Source organism: Notothenia coriiceps, unplaced genomic scaffold, assembly GCF_000735185.1.
Source record: "Notothenia coriiceps isolate Sejong01 unplaced genomic scaffold, NC01 NC01_scaffold00037250, whole genome shotgun sequence".
NCBI lineage: Eukaryota > Metazoa > Chordata > Actinopteri > Perciformes > Nototheniidae > Notothenia > Notothenia coriiceps.
This window is the reverse complement of record NW_011369951.1, coordinates 13,582,993-13,601,514: the sequence shown is the minus strand read 5'-3', so window position 1 is coordinate 13,601,514 and position 18,522 is coordinate 13,582,993. Positions and strand designations below refer to the sequence as shown.

At 39.8% G+C, this 18,522-nt stretch overlaps 1 protein-coding gene across 1 annotated transcript; it reads right to left on the bottom strand.

The window, feature by feature from the left end:
• Positions 1-270: 270 nt before the first annotated feature.
• On the bottom strand, positions 271-5,510 carry LOC104967343 (nucleobindin-2). Its single transcript, XM_010796752.1, has 9 exons — positions 5,416-5,510; positions 4,562-4,699; positions 3,756-3,863; positions 3,521-3,653; positions 2,431-2,534; positions 1,260-1,445; positions 653-743; positions 479-537; positions 271-390 (listed from the first exon to the last, which is right to left on the bottom strand). The coding sequence occupies exons 2-9, from the start codon at positions 4,697-4,699 to the stop codon at positions 271-273; spliced, it is 939 nt and encodes a 312-aa protein (XP_010795054.1). The 5' UTR covers positions 5,416-5,510.
• Between the last annotated feature and the right edge of the window lie 13,012 nt (positions 5,511-18,522).

Below are 18,522 nucleotides of genomic sequence, written 5' to 3'. Positions count from 1 at the left end.
TATCAGGCTCCAACCTTTCATATCATGTACTTACAGTATGCTAATCTTAAATTATTTATAATTTGTCAGTGTTTTCAATGTCAAATAGACCAACATTTGAAGTATTTGGCTTTCATAAAAGTACAGCCGGTACTAATACTGCACTTTTTACCAAATGTGAAAGGGGCAATGTACTTAAAACTGTAGAAAGAGTCTGAATGCTTTGTGTTTGAATGTTCGGCCTGATCAAGGTTGATGATTGTTGTATGAATAACAAAAATGAAAGAGGCTTCATATCTGTCTGTGTGTTCGGCTCACCTCATTCATAACGTGCTCTCTCATTCGCAACCTCTCCTCCTCCATCTCAACCATGTCGTCTTCCTCGTTCTCTGGGTTGTACACCTTCTCCAGCTTGAAGACACACACGGATGCACATTTTACCTCAAAGTCGGAACTTGCCGAACAAAGGTTGGAATATAAAGTACATTAGAAGAAATACCTCTTTCGTGAAGAGAGCTTCAAGCTCGCTCTCATCGAAGAAGCTATCTCCATTAGTGTCTGCAACACAAAATGAACGACTTCAAACTTGGCCGTTTATTGCGAGAGAAAAGAAGGGAATCTTCTGATAACTGAAAATGGTTCTTGGTATTTTGGACACATGGTCTGTGGTTACCGTGCATTTTGAAGAAGGTCTTGGGGTCAAAGTTATCTGGGTCCATACCATCCGACTCCTGCCACACCTCCTTCAGCTGGGTTTCACTGCCCTGCACACACACACACACACACACACACACACACACACACACACACACACACACACACACACACACACACACACACACACACACACACACACACAACATAGAAGTGTTAGATTCTTCTTTAAGCACACTTCCCCTCTTAAACGTGCTTCTGTTTTTATTTATACTGAGCAAAATACAAACACGTTTCCCAAAAGTATGGAGTAATCCTTGAAATTGAAAGGACCATCTGGTAACTGGTGAAAGTATTTCTACTCCTACATTGAAATAAGTTGTAATGTCTATTAGCGTTAGCCAGTGGTGAAAGAAGTACTCAGAGTAAGAGCTGTTTAGGGTATTATGTCAATGGGACACACTTCTAGATACTTTGTGTACTACTGGGGTAGATAAGTTGTATAGTATCTATAATGAATGACAATACAAATGCAGTATAAGTCTGTCTAAATTGCTCTCAAGGACATTGCTTTTAGTTATATTCCACAACTGGCATTATTTAACTCCCATACATCAGAGTCTTACCGGATGGTTCACTTTTGCATGGTCAGCGTGTTTCTTCCTCAGCTGCTCGTAGTGCTTCTCCTCCTGCTGGCGAGTCTCCTCGCTCATGGTCTTCAGACGTTCCCTCCTCTCGTGCTCCTTCGTCAACTCGTAATTCTTGAACTCATCGTGGCGGTCCTTGTCGAAGTTCTCCAGGTCTTTGGTCGCCTACAGACGAAATGAAAGAGATGATTCATGACATGTCCAGTGTAAAACCAGAAACACCTGACAGGTCACAGAAGATGTTCTCTCTCTGTGCTCTCCAACAAAAGGACATATTGATACACTTCAAATCGAGAAATGCCAGACCTGTTAATGTAGCTGACTCGTGAGAATCACAGCTCACTGTACACACCTGTAATTCTCTCGTCTCATCATCCTAATTATAGCAATAGTATGAGGCAAACTGTGATTATAGGTATGACTGTGATGCAGGTACATATACTGTAAGCAGCAGATCTACAGTATCCACACACAGTGAAGGGAGCATGCTCACGGTGAGCTAGATAGTTTTATCTATCCAAAGAATAAACACTCACTCCAACTAGATGAAGCAATCAGAACGATAACGAGAGTGTGTGTGGCTGCTGTGTGTGTCTGTTGGAGTCTGTGGTGAAACGTTACCCTATTTGTGCTACTGGAGCAGCAAATATGCTCTGAAGCCACAACCGGAGTCCTCTGGAATGAGTCATTGCTTTATTTTGGCTGTGTTAGATGTTTACTAAGGCAAAACAAATCCATGCTCTTCACATCTGGGAATGCTGCGTCATGATGATCGACCTCACCTAATGATTTTCTCTTTTTTCTCTTTCTGTGATATACAATTACGATCACCGTTGCAGGACATTATTGTGTTTTGTTGTTGAAAGTTTTTAGATTGTATGCAACAACTACATCTACACACTGATCTCAACAAGCCAAATGTATTAACCCTGAACAAGTGTCCAGTTTATCCGTGTACAGAAGAAGATTATTTTGTATGTTACTCTAATCCAAGTGCTGTTTTGTTGACTGTTAAAACTCTGTGACCACCCTGGTTACACAAACGCTAAACAACGAATGAGGAGCTGCAAGTGTAACAGCTGAAGAGTCAGACCTACTACAGGAAAGGTCTATTTGGTGACTGTGCTCAGGTGCTTTAGGTGTTCTGTACCGATTGGATGAGCTGGTCCAGGTCTTCCACCTCGAAGGTGTTGGGGTTCTGGTGGCTGAGGTGCTCAAACTGCTTCAGCAGAGACTGGTGGTCCACGGTCCGGCCTGCAAGGAGGGGAGAATGAACATTTTATTTAACCTTAATAGACCCAGAGTTTTGAGCTTGTAGGTGGGATGAAACTCTTGGAGCAAAGAACCAGAAGGAGAGCTTCAAACTCATGTCAGACACTGAAGACTTCAATTCCAGTTGGAGAATCGACAATAGCTAAGACACTGTAGTGACAGATCCTCTGCCCAAACCAACTCTGTGGTTCTATCTCCTTTCAGCAACACAAAGCTGGTTATCAAACGTTCAATCAGTAAGACACAACCAGTTGGATTCTTGCAGAGAAGCCACAGTCAGATAATGTAACTTTCTTACTCCTGGTAATTCAGTCCTATCATTGCCTGAAGCAGAGCGTGTCGACAACCTTGCTTCATGCATATACAGTAAGTAAGAAGGAGGGCATCTCTTAACACAGCTGATGAAGAGAGTCTGAGAAACAGCTCATCTCCGTACACTACCATGCCATAGCCCCAAGGCCGTGTGCCTGCTGGCTGTGAAGAGGGAGAAACATGAACTGAAGCAGTATGGAGTACTAATAGAAGAAAACTTAAGTAGGAACTTCAAATATGAAACAGATGTATAACTGATTTTAGACTTCAAAAAGAGATATGTTGTCATTGCAAACACTCTTTTCCTGACCTTTACACACACATTTTGTGCTTGAGTCGTTTTTCCGACACACAGCTGTACAAGCACTGGCTTTGTTTACTTAAGTTTCAGCTCAGATTTCAACAAAAGTACAATGAGCAAAGGGTTTTTGTGTAAGTATGTGGGATGTAACTTCAGCTTGTGCTTCTGGTCTTAAAGTGTATTTAAACTAAATTTAGAGAACTCAATACCCAATACAAGTTACTGCTGGTATTACATCATGTTCCTCTTTCTAAGAGTTGCATCCTGTCTTCAATGACCCTGACGTTTATAGTATTACAACATTTGTTGAGAAACTTCCGAAAGCACAAGTTTGCAAAGGACACATCAGACTCACCGCTCCCTCCCTGAATGTCGTGTTTGACTTTGATGAGCATCCGCAGCCGGTTCATCTCCTCCCTCTTCAGCTCGTCCAGCTTCGTACGGAAATTGTGTTGGACAAAGTTCAGCTCTTTGGCAAGTTTGCCTTGCTGCAAGCAGAACATCAACACACCACGGTTCAATTACGAAATGTTCATGTCAACAAAGAGCTTGCAAAATAACGGCATGTCCAGTGAGTGTGCAAGACATACCTTGATGTCATCCATGTTGGCATTTTTGAGCTTCTCTTTAAAGTGGGGGTCTTTCTCCAGGAACTCGATGACTTCCCTGAGGTAGCGGTCGTAGTGCAGCCCAGTCTCCTGAAGAAAAGCAGAGCACACATCAGCGTTTGTTGGTAGAGGACCAAAAGCTGCAGTTACCTTGTTAATATCTAACCTGACTACCGGCCATCAGGGAAAACGCTTGTGTCAATTCACTCTTGCTAATGAGCGGTGGCTACGCTACTAATGGTCTTGTTTGTTTTGTGCATTTAGTCTCAAACACACTGACAACCTTTAACCCAGAAGATAATCTGCTTTCCATGTGAAACCGCCATCTGAGACACTGTGAGCCTAAAGGACTCCCTCATTTAGGTGACTAAGGAGCATTTTGTTTTTTTAGGTGTAAGACCTGGATTTAAATGTGATATTGTGGTCCATCTGACTCACAGCTAGGGATTGGACATTATAGGATTGTACAGCTGATAAAACTCTCCCAATAACATCAGGACAGAGGATTTATTGATTGAAACAGTCTGATTAAAAAAATAGATGAACAATCTCACAGAAAAAGGTCAGTCACACAATATTGCTGTTCAATTTGTATCCTTTATTAATGCAAAGAGACCCTATGATTTATCATCATCAGATTATTTTTTTAAAACACACAATTCAATACACATATTGTTTCTCAACAACATGTAAAGTGAATTTTGATGATTATTTGGAACAAGTCTTGAGTTCAATTATTATGGGCCTGATCATTTTGAGAGGAAATGTTTATATTGTCCCATACTCACAGCGCTCTGTGGGGGCTCCAGTTCCTGCACCGGAGGCTTTTCTTTGGACCGGTCCACATTGATGGGCACTGACTGGATACACAGCCACAAACTCAGTAGAATTAGCCCGCAGTGGACCAGAGAGTTACCCCTCACCATCTGTTTAGGTACAAAATCAAGAAAATAAGAGTTAAAATTTCTTTTAAATCAAGGTTTTCATTTTAATAAATAAAGTATGGACATCTTACGGTGACTTGTATTCTTTTATTTTATAGCCTACCTATATAAGCTTTATTTTATTGATATTATCTTCACTGTTTTTGTATGTATTTAAATCTAAATGTATGATGTGTTCCTGGTCTATTACTTTATGCTTTAATGTTTTTTTAAGCCATATAAATAGCTTGCCATGCTTTATTTGGTAAAATTATATATTTTTTAATGTTACATGAATGAGCTTTTGAAATTGTATGAGACATTTTCTGAGGCTCAAATGTCTTACAAGCAATCATGTGCTTAATCCTTACAAAAGAAAACACCCTGAGTTTCTCAAATTTCTCTGTAAACAATACAGGATTATGCAAGTTAGCCATAATCTCAAAAGCTACAAGCAGAGGACTGTGCAACACACGTGTTTAGTGGATAAAGGCACAGCAAGCTTACTTCAAACAATTATTCTAGCATAACCTTATTAATTGGAAAAACAACTCACATTTCAGGCAAAACAAACAAGCTAACCGTTTCATTCAGAAAACAGTATGTCTGTGGAAGATGCATTGCTAGTTAATTCATTATCCTATGGCTGTCGAAAGCTACAAATAAGTCTCAGTAAATGTAGTTAATGTCAATTATAAATAAAAACACAAGATTCTTACTTCGAGCTCTTCTTTTTCACTCTTTACCGCGTTTTTATCGTTTAGTTTCCAGCTTCACTGGAGCTTGTTTACAGATGTCATCCACCACCGAGCTTTCCGATGCTACAACCAACCTACAGGGGAAAAAAAGGTTACATTCACCATGGCAACGCCCCGCCTTCTACGTTCTTGATTGGTCCAAACAAGTACACTTTGTTTGTAAAACAGTCGCGTTGAGAACTGATTGGGCGTTTGACCTGTCAATCAAAGTGTCTCAAATTGACAACCCGTGGCTTAAGGTGCGTTGAGCCTAACTGTACGTGGCGTTCAGACAGGGCGGAGTTAATGCTTGATGTAAGAAACATCCATATTTTGAAACTGGATTACTGATACTTAATTATGTGTTGATGTCTGGTTTGTACATATACTATGGTTTGTACACGACAGCATAAAGATTCAGTATAAAATTAAACTGAGATAAATTATTACTAATAGGATTAAACTATAGCCTATCTTAAAGTTTACACAATTTGTATCAAGCAGCTTTATGTATGATTCATTCAATGAGACACCAACATCGTTTGTGAAATTGTCCTTGTTTATTTTATTTAATACAGACATGTAAACATGAATTATAAATATAACTTCAGAAAACGTGAAAGAAAAAACCCCAAGAAACATCGATGTAAAAATAACAAAGGACTAGCAACAGCAACAAAATACGATACTTAGTATACTCCCCAAACTATACTTAAGTAGAGTGCTTGAGCTACTATGTATAACAGTATTTTTATAAAATATTTTATAAAATGTGCTATTATCATGTCACTCAAACACAAGCATAAGGTTGTGTTCACTAAAAATAAACATACTATATTATTATATATTTAAGATTTTACTTATGCAATCTGACTTAAGTAAGACTTTGAATGCAGGACTGTTACTTGAACCAGCATATTTAAAAACGCTGGTATTACTTATTTTACTTAACCTGTTGTGCATCACTATGGCATTTTTTTAAATTAATCGATTATTTTTGCATGTGCAATTGTGCATATAGCATACATCTTGTCAAGGGTGTGTGGGTTTAAACATAAATAAATGTGGAAGTGAAAACTCAGCTTTCCTAAAATACAATATTATATCATATTTGTAAACGGAGATATTTTCAAAATGAGAAAAAAGGGTGATGAAACATTTCTCAGTTCTTCTTCCATCATTAGTAGTGTTTTAATGTTGCAATACTGCATAAAACATGCTGAACTTGTCCTGACCTTTTCTGTGTATCCCTACAGAATTCACAAAATTAAGTATATTTCGACACTGACTCCTTTATTCCACACGGTGGCATTGCTTTCCCATTTAACGTTGAGTAAAGGCACCAGCAATTCAACCAAAACTCCATTCAACCACCTCAACAGGAACTGACGTCTCCTCAGTGCAAGTGGATGGAAAAAATGCAGCTGCAGGAAAAATGGCTCCAAACACCGCACCGCTAAAAGGTGAGAAATTGACGTTTGTACAGTAAATGTAATGCGTTTTAAAGTTGTATCTTGTAGTTGCTTTAAATCAGTGGTTAAGGCTCCGTAGCATCTGTCCGTTTCCCTTGTGACAAACTCTGCATTTGCTCCTTGTTGTGGGCACTTGGCAGGACCACAGCAGTTGCCTTGGTACTTTTAAATTATAAATCAGTGTCTGTTAAAGTATGGAGCAGGCATGTAATGTATTATTGTTACGTTACTGAATTTAGTTTATCTTTACGTTTCTGTGAACGATGCGTGTTTTATGTGTACGGTTTTGTTGGGGTAAGCGGCTAACTTAGCATTCAACAAAGTTAAAGTTCCAACCATGGATGTATAAAGACAACTGCACACAGCGTTGGGAGGCGGGACCCCGTTCATTCCTATGGAAGTTACCCGGTGACGCATGAAGCCAAAATTGCCTGAGCCAAAGTACCCGTATTTGGACCCATAGAGCATGCGCAGTAGAGTTTTCCTTAAGCCTCGCCTCCGATCTCCTCTCTGCTCAGTCAAATGAATGGAGAGGGAAAATAACTCTGGTTTCATCTTAGCGCATTTTAAAACTTTTAGAAACTACTGATTCAAATAACGGCAATAGAAATGTTCATACTGGGTAGTTAATTTTGTTAAAAAAAAAAAGTATCCGCTGATTTATAGACTTCTCTTTCCCAATGGAAGTCAATGGGGAAAAAAGTATTTTGGGGACCAATGACGTCACGGAAGTTGTAGTACTGCCGTTTGGCAACTACGACAATTTGCTTCAACGGCCGGCGCACTTCCTGGGGTTCCAACCGCTATCAAAAGTATCAATAGGTGGCATTTGATCGGGATAGTCAAGTTGTTTAGCTTCATGACTTTCTTGTTAGCTGTTTAAAGTAGCTAGCATCTCATAGTAAGTACAATTTAGGTGCTATTTTAAGATGTTAAGCGTTAAAGGGGGAGAAAAACAAGCGTTTGAAGACGTATTGACGTTCCTCGACGAATCATTTGTCAGGTGAGCATCAACCGACAGGTCAGTTAGCTAGCCGAGTTAAACATGGTTATACAGCGGTGGAAGCAGTACTCAGATAACTTAAGTTTAAGTAGCAATACTACAGTGTAAAGATACTCACTTACAAGTAAAAGTCCTGCATTCAAAATTTTACAAAAATAAAAGTAAAAAAGTATAAGCATTAAACAATACTTTAAGTACCCAAAGTACTTGTCAAGCAAAATGGCAATTAGAAACACCAGATGTTTCTAATTATCTGTGCATTTGTGCTTCAATTTTGCATTTGGTAAAATTGGGGTTTATTTTAATTACTTTATACACAAATGTATTGCTTGACTAATAACATATTATTAAAGTGTGGATTTGAATCGTGTATTAATCGCCTAAATCTACAACAAGTAATTAGTAACTCAATCTTTAAAAAGCGCAACATTTGCCTACAAAATGTAATGGAGTAAAAGTATAAAGTAGCATCATGTGAAAACACTAAAGTATAGTTTTTTACTTGTACAGTAATTGAGTAAATGTACTTAGTAACATTAGCCTACTAGTTATATAGCATATTTGGTTGTATACAAGTATTTTAAAGACTTAGAAATACTCTTGTACAGTAAATTGATTGCTTTGTAGTGTGATGTGTGAAAAGACAACTATCACATTTCTGACGAATGATTTTGTATTGAATGTCTTCCCAAATGTGATTACACAATACCCCTCTGCTAACTGTCAACACTTGGGATCAGATGAAACACTGACTCATTCAAGTGAATATTTAGATTTTTGCTGAGTAGTTTCATCCATAATAATACATCATAATTGATTTGATGACACGATTATTCAATTGCAAAGTAACCAAAGTTATCATACAAAGCTTGTGAAAAACACAAGTTATAACAAAAAATCAAAAAGCTTAAACATTAGCCTCAGAAATGTAGTGTAGTATTAAGTAATGTGAAATAGAAATAATCAAGTAAAGATCAAGTACCTGCAGACTTACACAAATACAGTACTTAAGTCAGTGTAGTTTACAGTAGAGAGACACTTTTCATGGAGGTGTTGTTACTTTGCATGCATTTGTAAATACAGTTATACAACAGTTGTCAGAATAAGCCACAGCTGGCCAAGTGAACAACATTTGGGATTTTACTCCGCAGCGCCCCTCCAGGTTTTGTTTCTTTTTATAGACTTAATGTTTCGCAAAGTCAAGCCTCAGCATTACACAAGCCAGTGCAGGAAAAACAAGTTTCAGTATATTGTTAACCTTTCTAACAACCACTGGTTGTATCTTACAAACGTATAAACTTGACCTGGTTACTTATTTTCACTTTTAAAGATGTTGTCTGTACTTTGAGCTGTTGTGTAGTGTTTCTGCTAACATCTGCACATTTGTTCAGCTCTTGGAAAGAAAAACTCTTACTCAGTCCTATAAGGTCAAGTTAGGTCCACCGTTGCTTAAGTCTGCCTTGAAAAATAAAAGCCATGTTTGCTCTGAGTGAGACTCCTGTCATTAAGAGATCCACTCCAAATGTAACAATGACAAAACGTTTTCCACAGTTTATCTGAAGCAGTCTGAATGAGAGGTGTCTATGGTACATAAAACAACCTTTTCTTTCTTTGAGTTACAAAAGGAAGGATTTTAAACTAAAACAACTATAACTTTGGAAGGTATCCACTAGGGATGGGAACGATTAATCGAATATTCGAAATTATTCAGGTATTCGAATGTGAGAATATGAGTTATGAATATTTTTATTGTATTTGTTTTCGTTTTTTTGGGAGGGGTGCCTATGTTGATTACATATGATCAAATGGAATAATTAAATGTATACGACAGTGCCATATCTAAATATGTTGGGTCTAAAGGTGTATTGCTCCGCTCACCGGTCCCTCACAGCGGGCAGGTGCTGATCTCTCTCTCTCGCGTCCGGTTATACTTCACTCGCGTTTATGTCCAAATCCATCAGATCTATGGCTGCTGCCCCTCCCTACACGCAGATCACGCAGACTCAAACCTCATCTTATGCCCAAATGCGGCGCAAATGTTCTCCGCAGCCGTTGCGAGGTTCCGGCGCTAACAGTTCATGAGCGTGCTCCCTCGCCCCCTGTCAACACTCGCGACACATGAGTGGCCAGCCTAAACAACAATAAGCGCTGCTTGGCAACCGTGTGTGGCGGCAAAGTACATAGACATTTTGACTGGAGAGATTTAGTTTTGCCGGTATTCAACATATTTGACCAGTCATAGTCNATATGTGACGGGTTGGGAGTGAGAACGTGTTGACATTATACAATAATACAGTGAAATGGTTTAGAGGTGATTACTGTAAAATTTGAATATAATATATTTCTGTATTATTGTATAATGTCAACACGTTCTCACTCCCAACCCGTCACATATTGACGGTCGGTCAGGGCCCCTCCCCGTCACTCTATTACGGCCAGCATACCCCCTGAGAGTCAGTTTTCAACGGGCAGGGCGTCCCATTGACTTGCATAGAGCTCCCTGAACGTTGGTAATAGACGAATTGGGATCGCGGCGAAATGCTCATCGCAGATCGATTCTCACAGCGTTTATCAACCTTTTTCTTACTCAATATCAAGCCACACTTATTGCTTTTACTTCTTTATTTTAATTGAATAATGTAGGACTTTTGTTGCCGTCAGTTATGGGGAGAGTAGGGGCTCAGAAAACAGAAATCTGTATTGTTTCATCGTTTTTTCCTTCTAATTTTGTATTCTTTTCTAAACCACACACTATTATTTACTCAACAATAACACATAATTATCCTTGTGTTTATTTATTTGTTTGATTAATAAACACAAGTTGGAGTCCGTCAGGACCGAGGGTCGGAGCAGCTCATCATAGTAGTTAGAGAGTTTTACACCCGGAAGTAAGTATTCTCTCCGCTTCGCTTGACAAACCCCCTGGGCCCTTCTAACTTCTCTTATTTTTCATTTCCTCGCTCCTCGGTCTCGGTCTCACCGGAAGTTGATTTGTCTGCGCCATCTTGAGTAGCGTCCCAATGGCCTTATTTTTGGCGGAGGAGCGAGGAGCGAGGAGCGAGGAGCGATAATGGAGGAGCTATAATCGAGGAACCACCAGACCATCCTCCTATTAAATCCTCAGACACTCGCCCCGCCCCCTTACTGTGTATCGCTCACTGATTGGACGATGCAGCGCATGCACTGATCTGATGCTTCTTGACCAGTTCTTGACATGAGAGCCGCTTCCCAGCGGAGTGAAGAAAATAAATGAAACTCACGAGAGTCACTCCTCAGTTTATACTGTGTTTTGTTTCAATTCATGTATCAATTAGTTACAATTATGTGATATATCTGAACAACAAAGTGGTCAAAAATCATTTTATTCATTTTTTGGAAACATTTTCATGATCGTTTTTTTCGTTTTACATTTTCATTTATTGTCATTTCCATTCAGTCAGTCATTAAGTGCTATTTAAAATGTTAATTTGCTACATATCCACACAAACAAACAAAGTGTGCAATCCAATGAATGTTAATCTAACTGGGTTTTGATAGATAACATATCTCTTTTTCTTCTCTCAATTATTTTATTTATTTTGTGCACTCTAATCAATATTAATCAAACTATTGTTCGTTTATACATTTTAAGAATGGCGTTTATCTTTTTTGAGAATTAGTTCTTATTTTATTTAATTTATTTGGGTCTACAACAGATGATACAAATGTTTGTGTCAGTAAATGTGTACTAACAGAGGCGGGGGTGTGTGTAGAAATAACGTGGACAGAGCTGCTGTCAGACGAACAGCTGTGCGGCGTCATCACAAACGGACGTCGCTTCACGTGACGCTCCGGAGGAAAGGACGTCCCATTGCTCTTAAAACTCATTTCCCTGCTTCTCGTGGTTTCCTTGCGTCTCTCCATGCTTCCCTGGTGGGAGGGACTAGTCACAGGGAAACGATGCAAGTGAGGGACCCAAGGAATCCATTTAACCGAAGTGAGAAGGGCCCCTTCTCTGCAGGTCTGGTGTGTGACAGGGGGCGTGGCTGGTATTCTCCTGGCTGCAGATGAGGCACACCTGTTCCCATTCACATAATCAACCTGCTCTTTAAGAGCCTGGCTCTCACCTCACTTCTCTGCCAGAGAATTAAATGCTGTTCGTAAATGCTGTTCGACGATCCTGAATGCCTTTCTGCAGCCTGGAGTCTAGTTTTGTTCACTTTGCAGTTTTTGTGGAACTTTTGAGTTTTTGTCGGGGACGTTTTCCCTCTGCTTTGTTTTGGACCTTTCTGCAGCCAGCCAGCTCCCTGTCTTCAGTACCTGTAAGTACAGTAACTTTATGTTGTGTCCATCTCTGCTTTGGGATCCTAAGTAGTATCCAAACGCCACAATCTCTTTACAATAAATGCTAGCTCCAAGGAATCGTAGGCTCTAATTTAAATCACTCTGAATGGAGTGAATAGACGCTGTTGTTGTTCCTTCAGTTTTTTAACCGAGATCAGACTTGATGAATGCTGTATACATTCAATGTCAGATAATACATGTTGATTTCATGATTCATGAAACAAAGAATGCTTCGCTAATAAATACTTATTTGAAATGCTCTTTTGGTAACATCCTTACAAAAACACTTGAGCATTCATTCAGAATTAAAGTCAGACATTTGCTATTTTTGTAGACAAGAATTGCAATGGCACAGCTGTTGTTAATTCGAACATTGCGATTTAAATCTACAATCAAGCACATTTCAGTGCTAAAATAAGAGAACAATTATCCATGGTTGCCAGTGTGAACGGCTTCAACCTTTAGTCATAGAAATTATCAGTCTGAAATGGGAAAATATGGGGCTGTCTGATAATCCAGCCAATTTAAACTTGGAGAAGAACAGCAAAAATGAGCAGGAAAACGAGCAGAGTTCAGCCTCTGTACTGTTTTATTACTTAGTTTCACTTTAAAGGGACCCTCACAATTGCCTCAACTGATCCAGGTTTAACTGTGGCCTGCCACCCAGGGAATCTTTAAATCAGGTAATATGTCAGCCCCATGAAAGGTTCGCTGCACCTGGCTTTACTGTAAAGTAGGCAATGAAGCTGTAAAAGGCCAAGCAATGAACTGGATGCTCCCTTGCACAGCCAGGTTCCACACTACGGATAAACCCAGCACTTACCATTCTCTCCTCTATCCATGGTAAAAGGAGGATGGGGGCTGCAGGAAGGTCTTAGGGACAGGTCAACAGTTCAATCCAGTAAGAAACCACTGCATTAAAGGAACTGATGAGACTTTGATTCATCGGAAACTAAAAGCAATGAATAAAACATTGGGTGTTATCTTCAGTTCCTCTTAAGATTTAAAAAAACTGAATATATCGAAGCTAAAGGAAACTTCAACCCTGGATTGTTTCAATATAATGTATAGATAACAAGAAACCTCTAAGAAATGCTTCTAGCTCTGGTAACCTACATCATATCTAGCTGCACAAGATCACAAGTCCACCCAGCAAGTACTTTTTCTGTTTTGAGACGGGTTAGTCCTCCACACAACCTAGAAACTATTAGATGGGACCATTATGCAGGCCCTTTGCATTCCCTCCATCCATTTTGGTGACAAAATGTCAAAAGTCATGCATGTGACATTCTGGTGATTTAGTTGTTTTTTCTCCATCTTGCATTGTGTAAATAATGGAAAGCTTTAAGAAAAAACAAAGATGATATCTGAGCTTTGAACAAAAAACTGCAATTAAACAATCCCAGCCTCCGCTCTTAAACTGTGCTATCCTAAGTCTCAGGGTGGCAATGCTGGCCCGTCTGGCAGTTCAACACTTTGGTCCAGACATATTGGATGAACTATAAAATTTGATACAGATATTAATACACCTCAGTGGATTAATCTTTATGACATTTCATTTAACGTCTTCGAGTTGCCCAATATTTTAAGGTGCCCTGTGGAGTTTTCTTGTAACTATTTGTTTCTACATTCACTGTTGCTCACCACAACTCATTGTGTGTATCCTTGAGGTCAAACCAATTAGCTGAATACATTTTATTCCTCATTAAACATTTCCCAAGACAGTTTTTCAACATATGCATTCTTGTAAGGTTTAAATCTATTTATTTTACTTCACTGACATTGTTGGCAGATGATTACATTTCTTGATTAACTAAAACGGTAACCATTTCAAACAGCTCCATAGTGATACTTGAGGCTACTTCTCATTTCATTACATAATTAATTTTCTGGACAACGTTACCATTTTAATGGCAGGTTGTAATGCCAGAGTGCCAGTCAGGTAGGGGCCTGTCCATTTTCAAAGAAAGCTTTACAACAGAGATAAACAACCCCACAAACCAACAATAAAACATTCTAACCACCATCAGAGCAATCTGACTTCAGAAGCAACAAAGCACACAGCATACACGCAATTGAAGCCTTTCTCGAGCCATGAATAGTATACAAGAACAAGTTTAGTTTCCCAAAATTGGTTTGATTAAAGTCTCAGAAGTCAAGGATTTGCAATAATTTACAGAAAAAAAACATTTCCCTCCCATCACTGGAGTAGTTAGCTTAGCTAAAATAGCCAGTAGTTGAAGTTCAGTTAGCTCCATGTGATAGATGTATCTCTGTTTAATAGAGGTTAGGTGATTTGGTTGGACATGAGATTTACCTCTTTGGGGCCTGAAAACTACAACATGTGGACGTTAGCTTGCCAAGATAAGTCAAGCTACTGGATGGCTAATAGTCCCTGAACATGTTGGACCTTCTGCCAGGTGGGTGAGAACTGTTCACACTGGGGAGGCATATTGAAGTGGGCGTGTCTTAACAAAGCAAGTTCCTTAAAGTGGTAGATCCCCTCAATTTATCTGTAAGACAAAATGTTAGAATTTGGCAAGCTACGTACTGTAACATGCTAAATAATAAAACATTGAATGAACATGTTAGCATTTTAGTCGAATGTAATTTGCTATGGGCTGTATTGTTCATTGTACATTAGCTCTTCACTGCTTACTGTCTGAGTAACCAACATTGGTATGCTACTCTTCATCCACATAGCCCCATAGACTAGCGTCACAATCAGGTTCAAAATGTTGATCTACTGAAGCACTGTTAAGCCATTGTTTTGCACTGTAAGGCCTCCATCAGGAATTAGGTAACCCCTTGACATTTTCTCAGGTGCCACCGTTGAGTGAAATATTGGTCACATTCATAGTGTACTGCATGGTAGAATACTGACTGAACGTTACTGTTGACCGGGGAGATTATACATTCTTGGCAGAGGTCTTCACTGAGCTGACTGCTTTCCTGCATTAACCTTCCAATCTTCTTATGCAGCCTTTTCTTCCTATATGCATCTCACTTAGATTATCCCTAGATTTACAACTCCATCCCATTACATTTCCTCACACAATGAGTCTGGAGGAAAGAAGCTTGGATCTTCTAATTGAATCACCAGCTTTAGCAATCTGCAGGGCTTTGGCTGCATTCCAAGATCTGTGAGAATGAATCACCGTATGTGACCTCACTTCTGAAAATAGTTTTATCTGCAGTGAAACAGTTTGACATTTTCTTGAATATCACGACAACATACCATTTTTATATTTGTGGAAATACTTTGTAGTTTGGGTATAACTTAGCTTTAAAATAACTTTCTAATAGAATTCCCTTTTTGGTTGAGACTATGTTAATGTATTTTATACCTCGATAGAAATAGAGGTGTACAATGCAAGCATTCCCCTACTTTATTTCAGTATAATACTTACAAAAAAACACAAGGCCTGAACCTCAAGGGGTGAAAAGTTTAATCAATAGCATTTGTCTTTTCTTCTTCTTAGATTTTCCTTAAATACGCCTCCCTAATGAGGCCTCTCTGCGGGGCACCTTTACTTTTCAATTCTTATGAGGGAGGGTTCATTGTATAACAAATTATCTTGTGTTTCTGAAGAAGTTTCCCTCTAATAGCACACCATCTGCTATCACTAAGGCGCAGTGGCGAGCCGTCAGGGCCCTCTGAGGGCCTAAGATATTCAAAAAAATTATATTTGAAAACATAAAAAAAATAAAATATTTTTTCAATATGTTTTTAGTTATATTTTTCATTAGTTTTACCAAAATAAGTTGATTTAATTGTATTTAAAATAACATTTCCAAAGAAATGAATCCTTCGAATCTGCCTGTTCAGTTTCTGTTTTAATGTGAAGGGTTAAATTAAAGAAGCTCCTTGAGCCGTCTCTGCGAGTTACTGTGCTGATTGGTGGTCCTGCTGTAAATTCACAGAGGGCCAGCTAGAGTGGGTGTTTGTCAATGTCAAGGAAGGATGCTCCAGAGCCACAATTTCAAGGACACTACGTCATCGAGTCCCGCCGAAGGACTGTTCCAATGTCTAGGCTCCTTGGAGTTCTACCGAGCCCGGCGTCCTTCGTAGCGAGAAATGTCGAGGCTGCACATGTGTAGGCCTATCCTCCACGGTCTTAAAATCCCCACAATGCTTTGTGCACGGACCAATTTCCATTTAAGACGTGGCCTCTCATATGACGCACGCCTGCACACCTAGCCTGTTTCACCATTCTTCATTTTCCGAGGCTAGGAAGGATTCTTGCCTCACTTCTGAAGGAAGTAACTCGGAAGACATGTCCTACCAAGGAAGCGTCCTCGACATTGAGACACCCAGTAACTCAACAAGAGAGTAATGTCAAATGACAGTACAATTGACCAATCATATCTTTGTTTTATATCTTTATTTTCGCGGACTTTATGAAAGTCCTGCACGCTGTGAAGTTTATGCATGTGTATAAAGTGGTGCCTCAGACGAGCCCTCCATCGTAGCTTCCAGTCATCCCGGTTCTCCATACATCTGGCCAGTTCACCATCCGCTGCGATGTTCCTGCGGACTCCTGCCGCTGGAAGTATAGGATTTGGGATGACTTGGTTCTTCATGGTTGGCTTTACTATGCTGATTAAGGACTGGGGGGGCGCAACTCCTCTCNGTGTGCCTTGGCAGTCTCAGTGTTCAAACTAAAGACCCACAGAGCACGTCATGAAACAACAGAGACCTCAACACTTCTGATCAGGACTGTGTTCAAACTAAAGACCCACAGAGCACGTCATGAAACAACAGAGACCTCAACACTTCTGATCAGGACTGTGTTCAAACTAAAGACCCACAGAGCACGTAATGAAACAACAGATACCTCAACACTTCTGATCAGGACTGTGTTCAAACTAAAGACCCACAGAGCACGTCATGAAACAACAGAGACCTCAACACTTCTGATCAGGACTGTGTTCAAACTAAAGACCCTAACATGCAGGCTCAGATGCACGCTGTGTGTGTTCTGCCCCTCACTACAGAGACGGCTCACAGAGTTAGAGACTCTTAGAGAGTGGGATTATGATGATTGATGGAGGACGATGGAGTCGCTTGTTCGGTTTGAAATGGTTTATTTATGATGGATGTTAAGCTGCATGCATTCCCTCTCTGCTGGAGGAAGAGAGGGAATCTGTCACCAAGGTCCACCGCGTCTGATTTACTAATCCTCCAGCTGTGATCATCCTGCAGAACGTGGTCAACGGCAGCAGAGCTTCAACTCTGGAGAGAACACACTTCATATCATACACACTCTGAAACTCAGAGAGAACACTCTGAAACTCAGAGAGAACACTCTGAAACTCAGAGAGAGAGACAGAACACACTCTGAAACTCAGAGAGAACACACTTCATATCATACACACTCTGAAACTCAGAGAGAACACACTTCATATCATACACACTCTGAAACTCAGAGAGAACACTCTGAAACTCAGGAGAGAGAACACACTCTGAAACTCAGAGAGAGAGAACACACTCTGAAACTCAGAGAGAGAGAACACACTCTGAAACTCAGAGAGAGAGAACACACTCTGAAACTCAGAGAGAACACACTCTGAAACTCAGAGAGAGAGAGAACACACTCTGAAACTCAGAGAGAGAGAGAACACACTCTGAAACTCAGAGAGAGAGAACACACTCTGAAACTCAGAGAGAGAACACACTCTGAAACTCAGAGAGAGAGAACACACTCTGAAACTCAGAGAGAGAGAGAACACACTCTGAAACTCAGAGAGAGAGAACACACTCTGAAACTCAGAGAGAGAGAACACACTCTGAAACTCAGAGAGAGAGAGACACTCTGACCCTTTCCAGGCACTAATACTAGAGAACACTACAGGAGAGGGAGCACCACAGAGCGATGAACAGGGCCTCTTAAAATGTGTTCTAACCCACAGTGTTCAAATCAAGAAGCACACCCAAAGCATTATGGGAAATGTAGTCCCAAATCTTGCATGACTGTCCGCCAAAATACAAGTAATACAAACAAAACAATGGATTCAAAAAGGACTTCAGTGCTTGGGCTGTTCACTCGCTTTGGGGTCAGCTCAGGTATTAACACCCCCTCTCTGCAGGGGGGTCAAACTCAAACACACAGTGGGCCAAAATAAAAAAATGTGTACTAGTGGAGGGCCGGACTGGTTCAATGTTTATTGAAAAACGTATTGAAATGAACTTATTGCACATATTAAACCTGGAACTAACAAAGCTTAAATGATTGCCTATAAAAACAACATTAAACATTAAATAATCAGTTGCATTCATTTCTTATGGCT

What these genes read in the sequence shown, in the direction of transcription:
- LOC104967343 (XM_010796752.1), bottom strand. Translation starts at nt 4,699, where the DNA reads ATGGTGAGGGGTAACTCTCTGGTCCACTGCGGGCTAATTCTACTGAGT. An exon ending in TGGAGCCCCCACAGAGCGCT is followed by an intron (nt 3,864 to 4,561) that starts GTGAGTATGGGA and finishes GCTTTTCTTCAG; the next exon opens with GAGACTGGGCTGCACTACGA. An exon ending in ATGCAAAAGTGAACCATCCG is followed by an intron (nt 744 to 1,259) that starts GTAAGACTCTGA and finishes GTGTGTGTGCAG; the next exon opens with GGCAGTGAAACCCAGCTGAA.